This window comes from Odontomachus brunneus, unplaced genomic scaffold, assembly GCF_010583005.1.
Source record: "Odontomachus brunneus isolate Ranch 3 - 2012 unplaced genomic scaffold, Obru_v1 Obru_scaffold_071, whole genome shotgun sequence".
Taxonomy (NCBI): domain Eukaryota; kingdom Metazoa; phylum Arthropoda; class Insecta; order Hymenoptera; family Formicidae; genus Odontomachus; species Odontomachus brunneus.
The window spans coordinates 985,016-1,001,115 of NW_022639521.1; the positions used below are offsets into that span (position 1 = coordinate 985,016).

The following is a 16,100-nucleotide window of genomic DNA, read 5'->3' on the forward strand; positions in this document are numbered from 1 at the left end:
AAGTTATTAACAAATTATATTCAGTTTCAAGATTTAAACTTATGTTTTAAAATATATAATTGCTACTAAAATACCTTTGGATACTGAGGACGACTTCGGTTACCCGCTCAAAACAATGTGATATACAACTCGTAAAGTTTGTTTACATGAATGTTCGTCAGTTGCGTTCCAGGCGCTTGGCGCGGTTTTCAGAGATGTGACTTTAATTTATATTAAAATCCAGATTATCTCCGGATATTCGATTTGTTCGAATATTCATATTTGACTATCCAAATTATCTCGATAATTCAAATACCCGAATTTGAGTTGTCGAATAATTTAATAAATAGGAAATTCGGAAAAACGGATATCCGAAAATCCGAATCCTTTTTTAGTCCTAATCTGGACTATTACTGCGAATATCGCAAAATGGTACAGAACTTTTTTTATGTTCACCTCAGTCCGTTCTACGTTCTTAGAAAAATTCCAGAGGAGAGTCTGGGACACCCTATATACATTTTTTTGGGTGCGCGCGTATGATAGCGTGAATAACGACGATATTATGCGAAAGCGCTCCGTTATCGGCCTGTCTCGCCAGTGTAGTCCGGGAACGATTGACTTGTAAATAGACGTAAACACGAAGTATCTGCGAGATTATCCGCCATCCGACATCGTCGTCACGGTCTGGCTGCTTCTCGAGTATCGAAGCGTCTTTTTCCTTCATTTTTTTAAATTTCATTTCTTTTTTACAATACTTCCAAAGGAGGAAACGGCTCTTCCCGATGCGCCGATATCTCCTTTGCGCCGGCCGTAGGTGTCACGCGCTGTAAATAAATGTAAGTGTGTCAAGCAGAAGGTAGAGATAAATGTGGGTATTGTGAATGTCGCGTCGAACGCGATGATACGTCAAGAATGACAGCCTTTAGAAGCGAAAAGTTTGTCCGAGAGGTCAACAGGAATCCATTGACCTAAGATACACCGCGTACGAATAAAATTCTTTAGGATTGCCGAATCCTAAAGGAGAGTCAAATAGAATAATCGAAGAATAGTCGAATAGTACCCTTGAAATGGCACCGTGTACGTTTAAAATTAGCAGACATTAATGTTAAACATTCACGTGATCTCTGATACTACTAAACTTAATTTATATACATTGTTTTTATGTAAAACATATTAACTATTTTGCATTAATATATCTGATGAAAAAAATTAAAAAATAAGGATGTCGTCACTGATTCGCTGATGTACATTCCGTCAATATCTATCACATATCAACTGTTGTCGCATCGTTTTCAACGATTTTTTGGACACTACAAGACTAATGCATTATAAATATGATGCTATGAATATATTATCAGAGTTGGTTAGAATCATTGATTCAGGTTGAATCATTGAAGTTAAACCATTAACGTCCAAATATGCTGAAATTTTATGTTGATTTGAGCCATTTATTTTACTACGGAAATGAGATCTGTTGTTTATAAAGAGTACCATTCCTATGCTTATACCAATTTCGATGCTTGCAACTTGTACCGTTCGAAAGAAGATCTTCAGATAAGAATATGGGAATATGCAAAATGTTATACTATGATTATTACCGAATAGATAGTATAAATAATGGTAAGAGTGCTGTGAGAAGAAATGTGTGGTATTAGGAAACATTTTTACTACAAACGCAATCACGGAAATAAAAACTGACACGCAATTTTTAATGTGCTACATAATAAAAAATTCACCCTTTACTAAAAAAATCTATAATACATTTATCAGAATAGTAAATATATAGCCTAATAATTTATATTGTTAATTTATATTGTTAATAATTTATATTGTTAATGATTTATATTGTTAGTAATTTATATTATAAAATTAATACTGTTTACAATGACAGTTGTCATCTTCACATTAGAATTCTTCAGCGGGAGGCGTCGGAAACATAGGACATAAGTTCTTAAAGAAAGCTAAATAGTTATTACGGTAGGAAACAGAATCGTTTTCAAAATCTCTATATGGCATAGTCGAGCTGAATTTATTTTCACCATCATACATTAAATTTAAAGCTCTTGATTCACCTATAATTAAAGATAGATAAATCTATATATATGTGTGTGTGTGTGTGTGTGTATATTTATTAATGTATTTATTTCTTATAATATAAGATGATAAGACGAATCAAATTCTGTATCAGTCCTCAAAAGATGAAAAATATCAGCGTGTATCACTTGGTAGCTTGTAACGTTCGAAAGAAGATCTTCACATAAGAAGATAAGAATTTGCAAAATATAATACTATGATTATCACCGAATGGACTAAGAAACATTTTTACTACAAATGCAATCACGGAAATAAAAACTGACACGCAATTTTTAATGTGTTACATAATAAAAAATTCACCCTTTACTAAAAAAATCTATAATACATTTATCAGAACAGTAAATATATAGTGTAATAATTTACATTTAAAATTTATATTGTTTACAAAATCATTGTCATCTTGATATTACATTTGTATACTGGAAGGCGGCCATGTCATAGAAACGAAGTTATCAAAGACAGCTACATACTTATTACGGTAAAAAACAGAATCGTTTTCAAAATCTCTACATGGCATAGTCGAGCTGAATTCATTTTCGTCATTATGTATTAAATTTAATAATCCACCTAAAGCTCTTTCTATGTTACTTATATTTAGATTAGATTTAAATTTCGATTCAGCGGTTACAAGAAATGGACAGTTTTGATTCTGTGATACTATAAGCGATGTTGACCACATTTCCACATCACTAAAATCTGTTTGAAATCCTACTATCACATTTGGCTGTATATAATATTCACTGTTCACGTAAGTGTCGTACATCATACCATAAGATTCTAAAGTAAACCTTTGACACATGTTATCGCATCTAGAACAAACTTCGATATTATTAGATTCGTTGTTTAATTCCAACCCTATTAATACAAGTTTCAATTCCCTTGTTTCATATAAAAAATGCAGGAGAAGTTCCCAAGCGGCGACATATTTTTTATCAACTGAACTTGCCGCTATTATATGTACAACACAGAAAGACCTTTGTTTATCCAAAAAATTTAACAGATTTAAATTTCTCATTTGATAATACAATGTTAACGGTGCTGACACGTAATCAGAACAGATATGTTCTTCCACAGTAAAAGTATCCGGATCATTTATGTTCCTTTCCTCTCGTATATATTGTAGAATAAATGATTTCATGTCAACAACGGGTTTATCTTCGATGGGACACTTAACAAGTTCGTTGTTATATGTATAATCATACGGAAAATTCGAAGCTAAATTAAAACATAATTGAAGTCCATCGCAACTAAAATAATGTTTGTTTTGAAAAGCTTCCATATGTTCAATGCAATAGTTGCTGGAATAGCACCTCCGGCAAGTTTTAAGATCAATCTGTTGATGACAAATAAGACACGACTTTGCGAAGAGAATTATTTGCTTTTCATACGGCTCCAGATCACGTGATAATTTGAACTTAACCAAATTCATGAATTGTTTTCTTGACACGATCCATTCCTCTTGGTTGAGACGACGTCTAAAGTGGAATGATTCGTTACTGGTATGCTGAATTTGATTTATACTATTGCACATATCTATATGCTGCTGTCTGTGCAGCTGTTGATGTCTCATGCTGCAGTAATAAATCATGCCGCACATGTTACACGGTATACTGATGGCAGGTACTCTTTTACAAATATGACAAATATTAGGATTAAAGAATTCATTACAATGTCTATAATATGTTATTAGATCAAGTTCTGTAGATGTCCTCGCTGTAGGTGTACTCTCTGCGCACATGGTGATGTTTCAGTGTAAATGATGATTAAAGACCGATTATTTGTAATATTAACTTAGAATTAATATGCTGAACTCGATATTTCTTAGGGAGGATTCGTCTCAAATAACAAAATCCTACATGGTTCAGATGTATACTTGGCAACTGCTCAGAGGACACTAACTCTAACCAATACTAAGGAGTATATTTATAAGTGTACTGTGCGTCCCGAGAAATGTTGTCAGAATTGTATCTAAGGATATAGGGAACCACGAATAGTCGTTACCGAGTAAAATGTTTCGTTTCAGCACACACGCATATGTAATTAGTGTATTCTTTATTAAAAATATTAATTATTTATTCATAGAAATAATAGATCTTATATATTATTTACAATAATATAAAAAGTAATATTGCTATCGTATATAAGAGTTTGAAGTGGCTCAGAGAATGGCGTCTATTAATCAATTAAGTTCCGTGATATATAGTTAAAAAAATTGTTATAAATGAACATATAAACTGCTTTAGTTTCGCTCCGTGATCTCCGCAAAAACAAGTTTATTTTCGTTACGGTACGACTTATAACGAAAATTTCTCGCAAGATGTTTATGTTCTATGTTGCTCTAAGCTGCTTCAATTAGACTATTAAAAGCAACGGTTAGTTCTCATTTAGTAAAGATAATATTAATTGCGACATTGTTTGTCAACTCCTAAACTTCATTTAACATCCTATAACTATATTTAGTCGCATATACAACTCATTGTCCACATGATTATAGTACAATTTACAATGACATAATTATGATACAACATATAATAATATTTAAAACCCTGAAAAAACTCCTATAAAGTACGGTATTTTAATCTTCCATGTACAATTTATTTTGGAATTTACAGTCCGGGTTTTATAGATCCAACATTCTAAACTAGGAGTTAATAATTTAGCTAATTTTTACTCTAAAATAAGCCATATTAAGCATGCTAGTCATACGGTAATTCTATATTTTAACAATAATACTCATATAATACTTCGACGTTTAGATTGAACCTAATAAGAGCCAATAGCAGTTTCTTGCAATAGAGACTATGATTGTATTAAAAAATTTCTACATGACAATAGCAGTTCTTGACTAATAATAGTTAAGGTAACTGTAAGTACAATTGTCAAGTACGAATATCACGCCATGCAGTTATGCAAATTTATCAACCAATAATAAAATAAATGCCATTGTATAAATATAATTACCTTTTCTATTGTTTCAGTGTACGTGACATCATTCCATAGATTTCACACAAATTTTTTCCTTGGTTAGGTTTACTCATCCAAATTAGAAGAATGATAAATATTTCATTCAGCGTCCATATTTAAGAAATATTTAATTACTCTGTGATTCTACTTAAATATACAACAAACTACGATTGTTTATTAATAATGGAATGTCACCAAGAATTGGATATTCTTCATTGAATATTTCTACTATATTTAGTTCGTACCGTTGGAAAGGAAACTTTCAAATAAGAAGATTGAAATTTACAAAATGTTATACTATGATTATTAACAAATTCATAATATAAATAATGGTAAGAGAGCTATCAGAAGAAATATGTGGAATTAGGAAACATCTTTGCTGTAAAGGGAATCACGAAAATAAAAACTGATACGCAGTTTCAATGTGTTACTTTATAAGAAATACATCCTTTATTAAAAAAAATCTACAACACATTTATCAGAACAATAAATATATTGCCTAATAAGTTACATTTAAAATTTTCAATGTTATTGTTATTGTTTACAATGTTATAGTCATCCTGATATTACATTTGTATACTGGAAGACGACCGCATCAAAGGAAATATGGTAAAAAATACAGCTACATATTTATTACGGTAGAAAACAGAATCGTTCTCAAAATCCCTACATGGCATAGACGAGCTGAATTTATTTTCGTCATTATGTATTAAATTTAATAATTCACCTAGAACTCTTTCTGTGTTACTTATGTTTTGATCGGATTTAATTTTCGATTTAGCAGTTACAAGAAACGGACAGCGTTGATTCCGTAATTCTATAAGCGATGCAGACCACATCTCCACATCACTAAAATCTGTGTGAAATCCTAATATCACATTTGGTCGTATATAATATAGACTGTTTACATAAGTGTGGTACAACATACGGTGAGATTCGAAACTGAACTTTTTATATTTGAATTTGCATCTAAAACAAACATTGATATAATTACATTCGTCGTTTAATTCCGATCCTATTATAACAATTTTTAAATGATTTATTTCATCTAAAAGATGCAGGAGAATTTCCCATGCAGGGAGGTATTCTTTGTCAACCGAGCTTGCCGCTATTATATGTACAACACAAATAGACCCTCTTTCAGTGAAGATATTTAATAGATTTAAATCTTTCATTTTATAGTACAATGTTAACGGTCCTGACACGTATTCAGAACAGATATATTCTTCCAAAGTATCCGATTTATTTACATTCCCTTCCTTTCGTACATATTGCAGAATAAATGTATTCATATCAGGAATGGGTTTATCCTTATCGGGAAACAGAACAAAATTTTTGTGACATTTATTGTAATCATGCGGAAGTTTCAAAGCTAAATCGAAATATAACTTAAGTCCATTACAATTGAAATAATGTTGGTTCTGAAAAGCTTCTCTGTGTTCATCACAATAGTTGCTGGAATAGCACCTCAAGCAAGGGGAAAGATCAATCTGTTGATGACAAATAAGACACGACCTTGCGAACAAGATCATCTGCTTCTCATAAGGCACTAGATCGCGTGCCAATCTCGACCTAACGTAAGTTTTTAATTCTTTTCTTGTTTTGATCCATTCTTCCTGGTTGAAACGAAGTGTAATGTTGAAACGTGCTTTATATATATATTGAATACGTTGTAAACTTTTGCACATATCCATATGCTGGTTTTCGTATTTTTGTTGATGATATTTGCTGCAGTAACATATCATGTTGCACTTGCACACTATGCGGATGATAGTACTTTTACAAACATGACAAATATTAGGATTAAAGAAGTTATTACAATTTTTATAGGCTCTTTCTGGGTCTTCTTCTGAAGATGTATTCGCTGCAGATGTACTCGCTGCGCACATAGTGATGTTTCAGTATAATTGAGAATTACAGACAAGTTACTTGTAATATTAACTTAGAATTAAAATGCTGAACTCAATATTTCTTGGGAGAATTCGTCTCAAATAACGAAATTCTACATGTATAGTACAGTTGTATACTTGGCGACTGCTCAGAAGATACTAATCCTAACCAGTATTAAGGATTGTATTTATAAGTGTCCTGTGCGTCCTATCAAATATCTGAATTGTATCTAAGGATATAGGGAACCATGAATATTCGTTACCGATTAAAATATGTAATTAGTACATTGTTTATTAAAAATATTAATTATTTATTTAAAGAATAATAGATCTTATATATTATTTACAATAACGTAAAAAATAATATTGCAATCATATACAAGAGTTTGAAGTGGCTAAAAGAATGGCGTCTATTAATCAATTATGTTCCGTCATATATAGTTAAAAAAGTAGTTATAAAAGAACATATACACTGCTTTAATTCTTCTCTATGATCTACGCGATGCAAGTTTATTTTTATTATTGTACGATACGAAGGACATATATATCGAACATTTCTGGCAAGCTATTTATGTTCTCTGTTACTCTAAGCTGCTTCAAATAGACTATTAAAAGAAACGGTTAGTCCTCATTTAGTAATGATAATATTAATTCCGACATTGTTTATCAACTCCCAAACTCCTAAACTTCATTTAAGATCCTATAATCACATTTAGTTGCGTATACAACTCATTGTCCACATAATGATGCTACAATGATCTATGATGATATAATTATGATACAACATATAATAATATTTAAAACCCAGAGAAAACTCTTATAAAGTACGGTATTTTAATCTTCCCTGTACAATTTATTTTACAGTCCGGGTTTTACAGATCCAACATTCTAAACTAGGAGTTAATAATTTAGCTAATTTTTACTCTAAAATAAGCCATATTAAGCATACTAGTCATACGATAGTTCTATATTTTAACAATAATACTCATATAATACTTTGACGTTTAGATTGAACCTAATAAGAGCCAATAGCAGCTTCTTTCAATAGAGACTATGATGGTATTAAAACATTTCTACATGACAATAGCAGTTCTTGACTAATAATAGTTAAGGTAACTATAAGTACAATTGTCAAGTACGAATATCACGCCGTGCAGTTATGCAAATTTATCAATCAATAATAAAATAAATGCCATTGTACAAATATAATTACCTTTTCTATTGCTTCAGTGTACGTGACATCATTCCACAGACTTCACACGAATTTTTTCCTTGGTTAGGTTTACTCATCCAAATTAGAAAAATAATAAATATTTCATTCAACGTCCACATTTAAGAAGTATTTAATTACTCTGTGATTCTACTTAAATATACAACAAACTACAACTGTTTATTAACAATGGAATGTCACCAAGAATTGGATATGGTATTCTTCATTGAATATCTCTACTGTATTTAGTTTGTACCGTTGGAAAGGAAACTTTCAAATAAGAAGATTGAAATTTACAAAATGTTATACTATGATTATTAACAAATTCATAATATAAATAATGGTAAGAGAGCTATCAGAAGAAATATGTGGAATTAGGAAACATCTTTGCTGTAAAGACAATCACGAAAATAAAAACTGATGTGCAGTTTCAATGTGTTTCTTTATAAGAAATACATCCTTTATTAAAAAAATCTACAACACATTTATCAGAACAATAAATATATTGCTTAATAAATTACATTTAAAATTTTCAATGTTATTGTTATCGTTTACAATGTTATAGTCATCCTGATATTACATTTGTATACTGGAAGATGACCACATCAAAGGAAATATGTTCAAAAAGACAGCTACATACTTATTACGGTAGAAAACAGAATCGTTCTCAAAATCCCTACATGGCATAGACGAGCTGAATTTATTTTCGTCATTATGTATTAAATTTAATAATTCACCTAGAACTCTTTCTATGTTACTTATGTTTTGATCGGATTTAATTTTCGATTTAGCAGTTACAAGAAACGGACAGTCTTGATTCCGTAATTCTATAAGCGGTGCAGACCATATTCTCACATCACTAAAATCTGTTTGAAATCCTAATATCACATTTGGCCGTATATAATATTCACTGTTTACATAAGTGTGGTACAACATACGGTAAGATTCGAAACTGAACTTTTTATATATGGATTTGCATCTAAAACAAACATTGATATAATTACATTTGTCGTTTAATTCCGATCCTATCATAACAATTTTTAAATGATTTATTTCATCTAAAAGATGCAGGAGAATTTCCCATGCAGAGAGGTATTCTTTGTCAACCGAGCTTGCCGCTATTATATGTACAACACACATATACCCTTTGTCAGTGAAGATATTTAATAGATTTAAATCTTTCATTTTATAGTACAATGTTAACGGTCCTGACACGTATTCAGAACAGATATATTCTTCCAAAGTATCTGATTTATTTACATTCCCTTTTTTTCGTATATATTGCAGAATAAATGTATTCATGTCAGCAACGGGTTTATCCTCATCGGGAAACAGAAAAAAATTTTTGCGACATTTATTGTAATCATGCGGAAGTTTCAAAGCTAAATCGAAATATAACTTAAGTCCATTACAATTGAAATAATGTTGGTTCTGAAAAGCTTCTTTGTGTTCACAACAATAGTTGCTGGAATAGCACCTCAAGCAAGGGGAAAGATCAAACTGTTGATGACAAATAAGACACGATCTTGCGAACAAGATCATGTGCTTTTCATAAGTCTCTAGATCACGTGTCAATTTCGACCTAACGAAAGTTTTTAATTCTTTTCTTGTCTTGATCCATTCTTCCTGGTTGAAACGAAATGTAACGTTGAAACGTGCTTTATATATATATTTAATACGTTGTAAACTTTTGCACATATCCATATGCTGGTCTTCGTATTTTTGTTGATGATGTTTGCTGCAGTAACGTATCATGTTGCACTTGCACTCTATGCGGATGAAAGTACTTTTACAAACATGACAAATATTAGGATTAAAGAAGTTATTACAATTTTTATAGGCTCTTTCTGGGTCTTCTTCTGAAGATGTATTCGCTGCAGATGTACTCGCTGCGCACATAGTGATGTTTCAGTGTAATTGAGAATTACAGAGAAGTTATATGTAATATTAATTTAGAATTAATATGCTAAACTCGATATTCTTAGGAAGGATTTATCTCAAATAACAAAATCCTGCATGTAGAGTTCAGATGTACACTTTGCGACTGCTGAAAGGACACTAACCCTAATCTATACAAAGGACTATATTTATAAGTGTCCTGTGTGTCCCAAGAAATGTTGTCAGAATTGTATCTGAGGATATAGGAAATACCAAGTAAAATGTCTCGTTTCAGCACACACGCATATGTAATTAATGTAATTCTTTATTAAAGATATTAATTATTTATTCATAGAAATAATAGATCTTATATATTATTTACAATAACGTAAAAAATAATATAGCAATCATATACAAGAGTTTGAAGTGGCTAAGAGAATGGCGTCTATTAATCAATTATGTTCATATATAGTTAAAAAAATAGTTATAAAAGAACATATAAACTGCTTTAATTCCTCTTCATGATCTACGCGATGCAAGTTTATTTTTATTACGATACGAAGGACATATATCGAAAATTTCTCGCAAGCTATTTATGTTCTCTGTTACTCGAAGCTGCTTCAATTAGACTGTTAAAAGCAATGGTTAGTTCTCATTTAGTAATGATAATATTAATTCCGACATTATTTGTCAACTCCTAAACTTCATTTAAGATCCTATAACCACATTTAGTCGCGCATACAACTCATTGTCCACATAATTATGGTACAATCAACGATGATATAATTGTGATACAACATATAATAATATTTAAAACCCAGAGAAAACTCCTATAAAGCTCGGTATTTTAATCTTCCGTGTAAAATTTATTTTGGAATTTACAATAAAATTTAAGTCCATTAGATTACAATGATGTTAAATTCCCATAACTTTGTTGAAAATCAACATTTTTAGGCACATTCTTCCGAAAAACTTCATTTATGAAATATTAGCGCAATAAAGGCTACAAACAAATTAGCGTAATTTTAAAATAAAAAGGAAGATAAGTGATCGTATATTCGTCCAGGTTTTACAGATCCAACATTCTAAACAAGGAGTTAATAATTTAACTAATTTTTACTCTAAAATAAGCTATATTGAGCTAGTCATACTTCTATTATTTGATAATAATACTTATATAGTATTTCGACGATTAGATTGAAGCTAATAACAGCTAACATTAGCTTTTTGCAATTGTAACTATGATGGTATTAAAATATTTCTACATGACAATAGCAGTTCTTGACTAATAATAGTCAAGGTAACTGTAAGTAAAATTGTCAAGCACGAATGTCGCGCCATGTATTTGTGCAAATTTATTGATTGATAACAAAATAAACGTCATTATATAAATATAATTACCTTTTGTATTGTTTCAGTACACGTGACATCATTTCTTAGACTTCACACAAATTTAATCTTTGGTTAGGTTTACTCATCCAAATTAGAAAAATAATAAATATTTCATTCCACATCCACAATTAAGAAGTATTTAATTACTATGTGATTTAAATATACAACAAACCACGACTGTTTATTAACAATAGAATGTCCTCAATAATTAGATATGGTATTCTTCACTGAATGTCTTTACTAATTTTAGTTTGTACCGTTGGAAAGAAAACCTTCTGATAAGAAGATTGGAATATACAAAATGTTATACTATGATTATTAACGAATTGATAGTATAAATAATGTAAAAGAGCAATCAGAAGAAATGTGTGGAATTAGGAAACATTTTTGCTATAAAGGCAATCACGAAAATAAAAACTGATGCGCAGTTTTCAATGTGTTTCTTTATAAAAAATATATCCTTTATTAAAAAAATCTACAACACATTTATCAGAACAGTAAATATATTACCTGATAAATTACATTTAAAATTTACAATGCTATTGTTATTGTTTACAATGTTATAGTCATTCTGATATTACATTTCTATTCAGCAAAACGACCACATCAAAGGATATAAGTTAAAAAAGATAGCTACATACTTATTACGGTAGAAAACAGAATCGTTGTCCACAAAATCTCTACATGGCATAGATGAGCTGAATTGATTTTCGTCATTATGTATTAAATTTAAAAATTCACCTAGAACTCTTTCTATGTTACTTATGTTTTGATCGGATTTAATTTTCGATTTAGCGGTTACAAGAAACGGACAGTCTTGATCTCGTAATTCTACAAGCGATGCTGACCACATTTCCACATCACTAAAATCTGTTTGAAATCCTAATATTATATTTGGCCGAATATAATATTCACTGTTTACATAAGTGTGGTACAACATACGGTGAGATTCGAAACTGAACTTTTTATGTATGGATTTGCATCTACAACAAACTTTGATATAATTTGTGATATAACATTCGTTGTTTAATTCCATACCTATCATAACAAGTTTTAAATGCTTTATTTCATCTAAAAGATGCAGGAGAATTTCCCATGCAGAGACATATTTTTTGTCAACTGAGCTTGCCGCTATTATATGTACAACACAGATAGAACTTTTTTCACCGAAGATATGTAACAGATTTGAATATTCCATTTTATAATACAATGTTAACGGTCCTGACACGTAATCAGAACAGTAATAGTCTTCCGCATCCCAAATATTTACATTCTTTTCTGTTCGTATATATTGTAGAATAAATGAATTCATGTCATCAACGGGTTTATCCTTGTCGGGAAACGTAACAAATTTGTTGTGATAAGTATAATTATGCGGAAGTTTACGAGCTAAAGTAAGACATAATGCAAGACCTTCGCAATTGGAATTATGCTGGTTTTGAAAAGCTTCTATGTGTTCATCGCAATAGTTGCTGGAATGACATGTCATGCAAGTTTTTAGACGCACCTGTTGATGACAAATAAGACACGATTTTGGAAACAAGATCATCTGCTTTTCATACGGTTTTAGATTACGTAGCAATTCGTGCTTAACTATCTTCATTAATTGTTTTCTTGACTCGATCCATTCCTTCTGGCTGAAACGACGTGTAGGATCGAAAAATTCGTTATAGTTGTCTAGAATACATCTTAGAGATTTGCACATATCCATATGCTGCTTTTCGTGCAACCGTTCATGATGCCTGTTGCAGTAAATGATCATACAGCACTTTCTACACGTTACGATGAAGTCAGTTACACTTTTACAAACATGGCAAATATTAGGATTATAGAACTCATCACAATCTCTATACTGTGTTGTTGTGTAACATTCTATAGATGTATTCGAAGCGCACATGGTTATGTTTGAGTGTAATTGATGATTACAGATAAGTTATTTGTAATATTAATTTAGAATTAATATGATGAACTTCGATATTTCTTAGGTAGAATTTGCGTCTCAAATAACAAAATGCTACATGGTTCAGACGTATACTTCGCGACTGCTCAGAGGACAGTAACCCTAACCAATACTAAGGACTATATTTATAATATAAGTGTACTGTGCGTCCCGTGAAATGTTGTCAGAATTGTGCCTAAGGATATAGGGAATCACGAATATTGGTTACCGAGTAGAATGTCTCGTTACAGCACACATGCATATATAATTAATGTATTCTTTATTAAAAGTATTAATTATTCATTCATAAAAAATAATAGGCCTTGTATATTATTTACGATAATATGAAAAATAATACTGTTATCGTATATAAGAGTTTGAAGTAGCTCAGAATGGTCTATTAATTAATTAAATTCCGCAATATATAGTTAAAAAAATTGTTATAAAAGAATATATAAACTGCTTTAATTTCGCTTCGTGATCTACGCGAAGTATGTTTATTTTCATTACAATGCAATGAAAGAACTTATAACGAAAATTGCTCACATGCTATTTATGTTCTGTGTTGGACTGAGTTGCTTCAATTCGACTGTTAAAAGCAACGGTTCGTTTTTATTTAGTAATGATAATATTAATTCCGGTATTATTTGTCAACTTCTATACTTCATTTAAGATCCTGTAATCATCTTTGGTCGCGTATACAACTCATTGTCCACATAACTATGATACAATCTACGAAATATAATTATGATACAACATATGATAACATTTAAATCCCAAAGGACACTCATATATAAATGCGATATTTTAATCTTCCGTGCACAAGTTATTTTGGAAAATAGAGTAACATTTATGTCTATTAAACTAGAGTAATTTTGAATTGTGTGTGTGCCATAACTTTGCTGAAAATCGATATCTTATGACACACTCTTTGTCTGATGCACAAAAAAACATTAGTTATAAAATACTAGCGCCGTAAAATCATGAAACAAATTCGCGTAAGTTTAAAATAAAAAGGAAGTTAATACGTGATCGATATTGTTCGTCCGAGTTTTATAGATGCAACATTCTATAAGAGCAAATAATTAACTTTTAATGTAAGATAAGCTATATTAAATATAAAGTCATAAAATAGTTCCATTTTTTAACAATAATACTCATACAGTATTTCGACATTTAGATTGAAGCTAATAAGAGGCAACAGCAGTTTCTTGTAATTGGAACTATGATGGTATTTAAAAATTTCTGCATGAAAGAAGCAGTACTTGACTGATAGTAATCCAAGCAACTGTAAATAGAATTGTCAAGCACGTCATGCATTAGTGTAAAGAGCCAGGCCAAGTCCCAGCGTTGCATGTTCCCCAAAATGGGGCGGTTAAATTTGGGGTCGTTATGGGAAAAGAAGTTGTAGATCTGGACAAGCTGAAAACGAAATAGTGCTTTTTACGTTGCATTGACACATCGTTCTCGAGATATCCGGTCCGGAAGTCCAGGTGACCAATTATGGATTTTTAAACTTTAATTTCTACAGATGACTGCCAAATGGTCATTTTAAGCCCTAAAAATGTGTTTAATAGCTTAAAATGAAGCTTAGTAGATTCTCTTAAAACAGTTTAAAAGCATTTTTTATTTGTCAGCTAAAATGGCCGAATGGAGGCGCTTCAAACGAGATACTTGAAAATTCATTTTTTCATTGGAGATTTTTCACTGATTTTCCACTTTTATCAATTTTTAAATTAAGAATAGGAATATATACTATAATCTCCATAATATTAGCTTTAAAATGATCCATAGATCATTAGAATCAGATAAGTTTTCGCTGAAATATCGCAATTTTTGCCGAGTAAAGTCAATGAATGTACTAAAGGTTTTTTGAAAGTCAATTTTAAATCTTTATAAATGACGATTTTTACGAAAAGCCATTTTAAATCAAATTGTCGCAGTCAAAAACAATTTATTGATATCTTCACGTCATTGTACATTGATAAATCAGTTTGGCAGCCATCTGTAGCAATTAAAGTATCTGTAGAAACTAAAAATCTAATCTGTAGAAATTAAAAATCCATAATTGGCCACCTGGATTTCCAGACCAGGTAACTCGAGAACGGTGTGTCAGTGCAACGTAAAAAGCACCATTTCGTTTTCAGCTCGTCCAGATCTACAACTTCTTCTCCCATGACGACCCCAAATTCAACCGCTCCATTTTGGGGAACATTTTGGTCGGGCTCTTTGCCGAATAATAACAAAGTAAACGCCATTGTATAAATATAAATACCTTTTGCATTGCTCCAGTGCATGTGATATCATTTCATAGATTTCACACAAACTTTTTTCTTGATTGGATTTTCCCGTTCACATAGAAAAATAATAAATATTTTATACTGCATCAATTTTTCAGAAGTATTTAATTACTATGTAATTCTATTTAAAAAAAGCAAAGAACTACGAATATTTATTAACAGTGGAATGTTATAAATAATTGGATATAGAATTCCTTAATGAAAATCTTTATTATACTTACAAGTAACTTCTTTAAAGTGATACACGCTGATTTTTTTCATCCTTTGAGGACTGATGTAGGAACTCAAAAGATGATAATTTATGTTAAAAAATAGTTCAATGATGTTTATACAAAATGTTCCAAATTTTCAATCATAAAAAGTATGATAAAATAACTCGCAAACAATGCATTTAAAGATAGATAAACCTATATATATATATATATATATATATATATATATATATATATATATAT

At 30.7% G+C, this 16,100-nt stretch overlaps 5 protein-coding genes across 8 annotated transcripts in view; 1 reads left to right on the forward strand and 4 right to left on the reverse strand.

The window, feature by feature from the left end:
- Nucleotides 1–16,100, forward strand: part of LOC116846861 (four and a half LIM domains protein 2) — a 642,247-nt gene that overhangs the window by 63,804 nt on the left and 562,343 nt on the right. The gene's annotated exons all lie outside the window — the stretch shown is intronic.
- LOC116846873 lies at nt 1,982–3,982 on the reverse strand. Of its 2 annotated transcripts, XM_032821257.1 has the most exons (2): nt 3,742–3,982; nt 1,982–3,644 (listed from the first exon to the last, which is right to left on the reverse strand). In XM_032821257.1, exon 2 carries the CDS (start codon nt 3,641–3,643, stop codon nt 2,480–2,482), a length of 1,164 nt encoding a protein of 387 aa, XP_032677148.1. In that variant the 5' UTR covers nt 3,644; nt 3,742–3,982; the 3' UTR covers nt 1,982–2,479. The 2 variants fall into 2 exon arrangements, with proteins under 2 accessions (XP_032677148.1, XP_032677147.1); XM_032821256.1 differs by having other exon boundaries at nt 1,982–3,982.
- Nucleotides 6,196–7,078, reverse strand: LOC116846874. Its single transcript, XM_032821258.1, has 2 exons — nt 6,440–7,078; nt 6,196–6,347 (listed from the first exon to the last, which is right to left on the reverse strand). Coding segments are annotated over exons 1-2 (489 nt in total). The 5' UTR covers nt 6,927–7,078; the 3' UTR covers nt 6,196–6,345.
- LOC116846875 lies at nt 8,560–10,206 on the reverse strand. Its single transcript, XM_032821259.1, has 2 exons — nt 9,966–10,206; nt 8,560–9,905 (listed from the first exon to the last, which is right to left on the reverse strand). Exon 2 carries the CDS (start codon nt 9,889–9,891, stop codon nt 8,713–8,715), a length of 1,179 nt encoding a protein of 392 aa, XP_032677150.1. The 5' UTR covers nt 9,892–9,905; nt 9,966–10,206; the 3' UTR covers nt 8,560–8,712.
- On the reverse strand, nt 11,844–13,481 carry LOC116846880. 3 transcript variants are annotated; one of them, XM_032821267.1, is made up of 2 exons: nt 12,914–13,481; nt 11,844–12,736 (listed from the first exon to the last, which is right to left on the reverse strand). In XM_032821267.1, exons 1-2 carry the CDS (start codon nt 13,301–13,303, stop codon nt 11,996–11,998), a joined length of 1,131 nt encoding a protein of 376 aa, XP_032677158.1. In that variant the 5' UTR covers nt 13,304–13,481; the 3' UTR covers nt 11,844–11,995. The 3 variants fall into 3 exon arrangements, with proteins under 3 accessions (XP_032677158.1, XP_032677156.1, XP_032677159.1); XM_032821265.1 differs by having other exon boundaries at nt 11,844–12,399; nt 12,445–13,480; XM_032821268.1 differs by having other exon boundaries at nt 12,239–12,389; nt 12,445–13,481.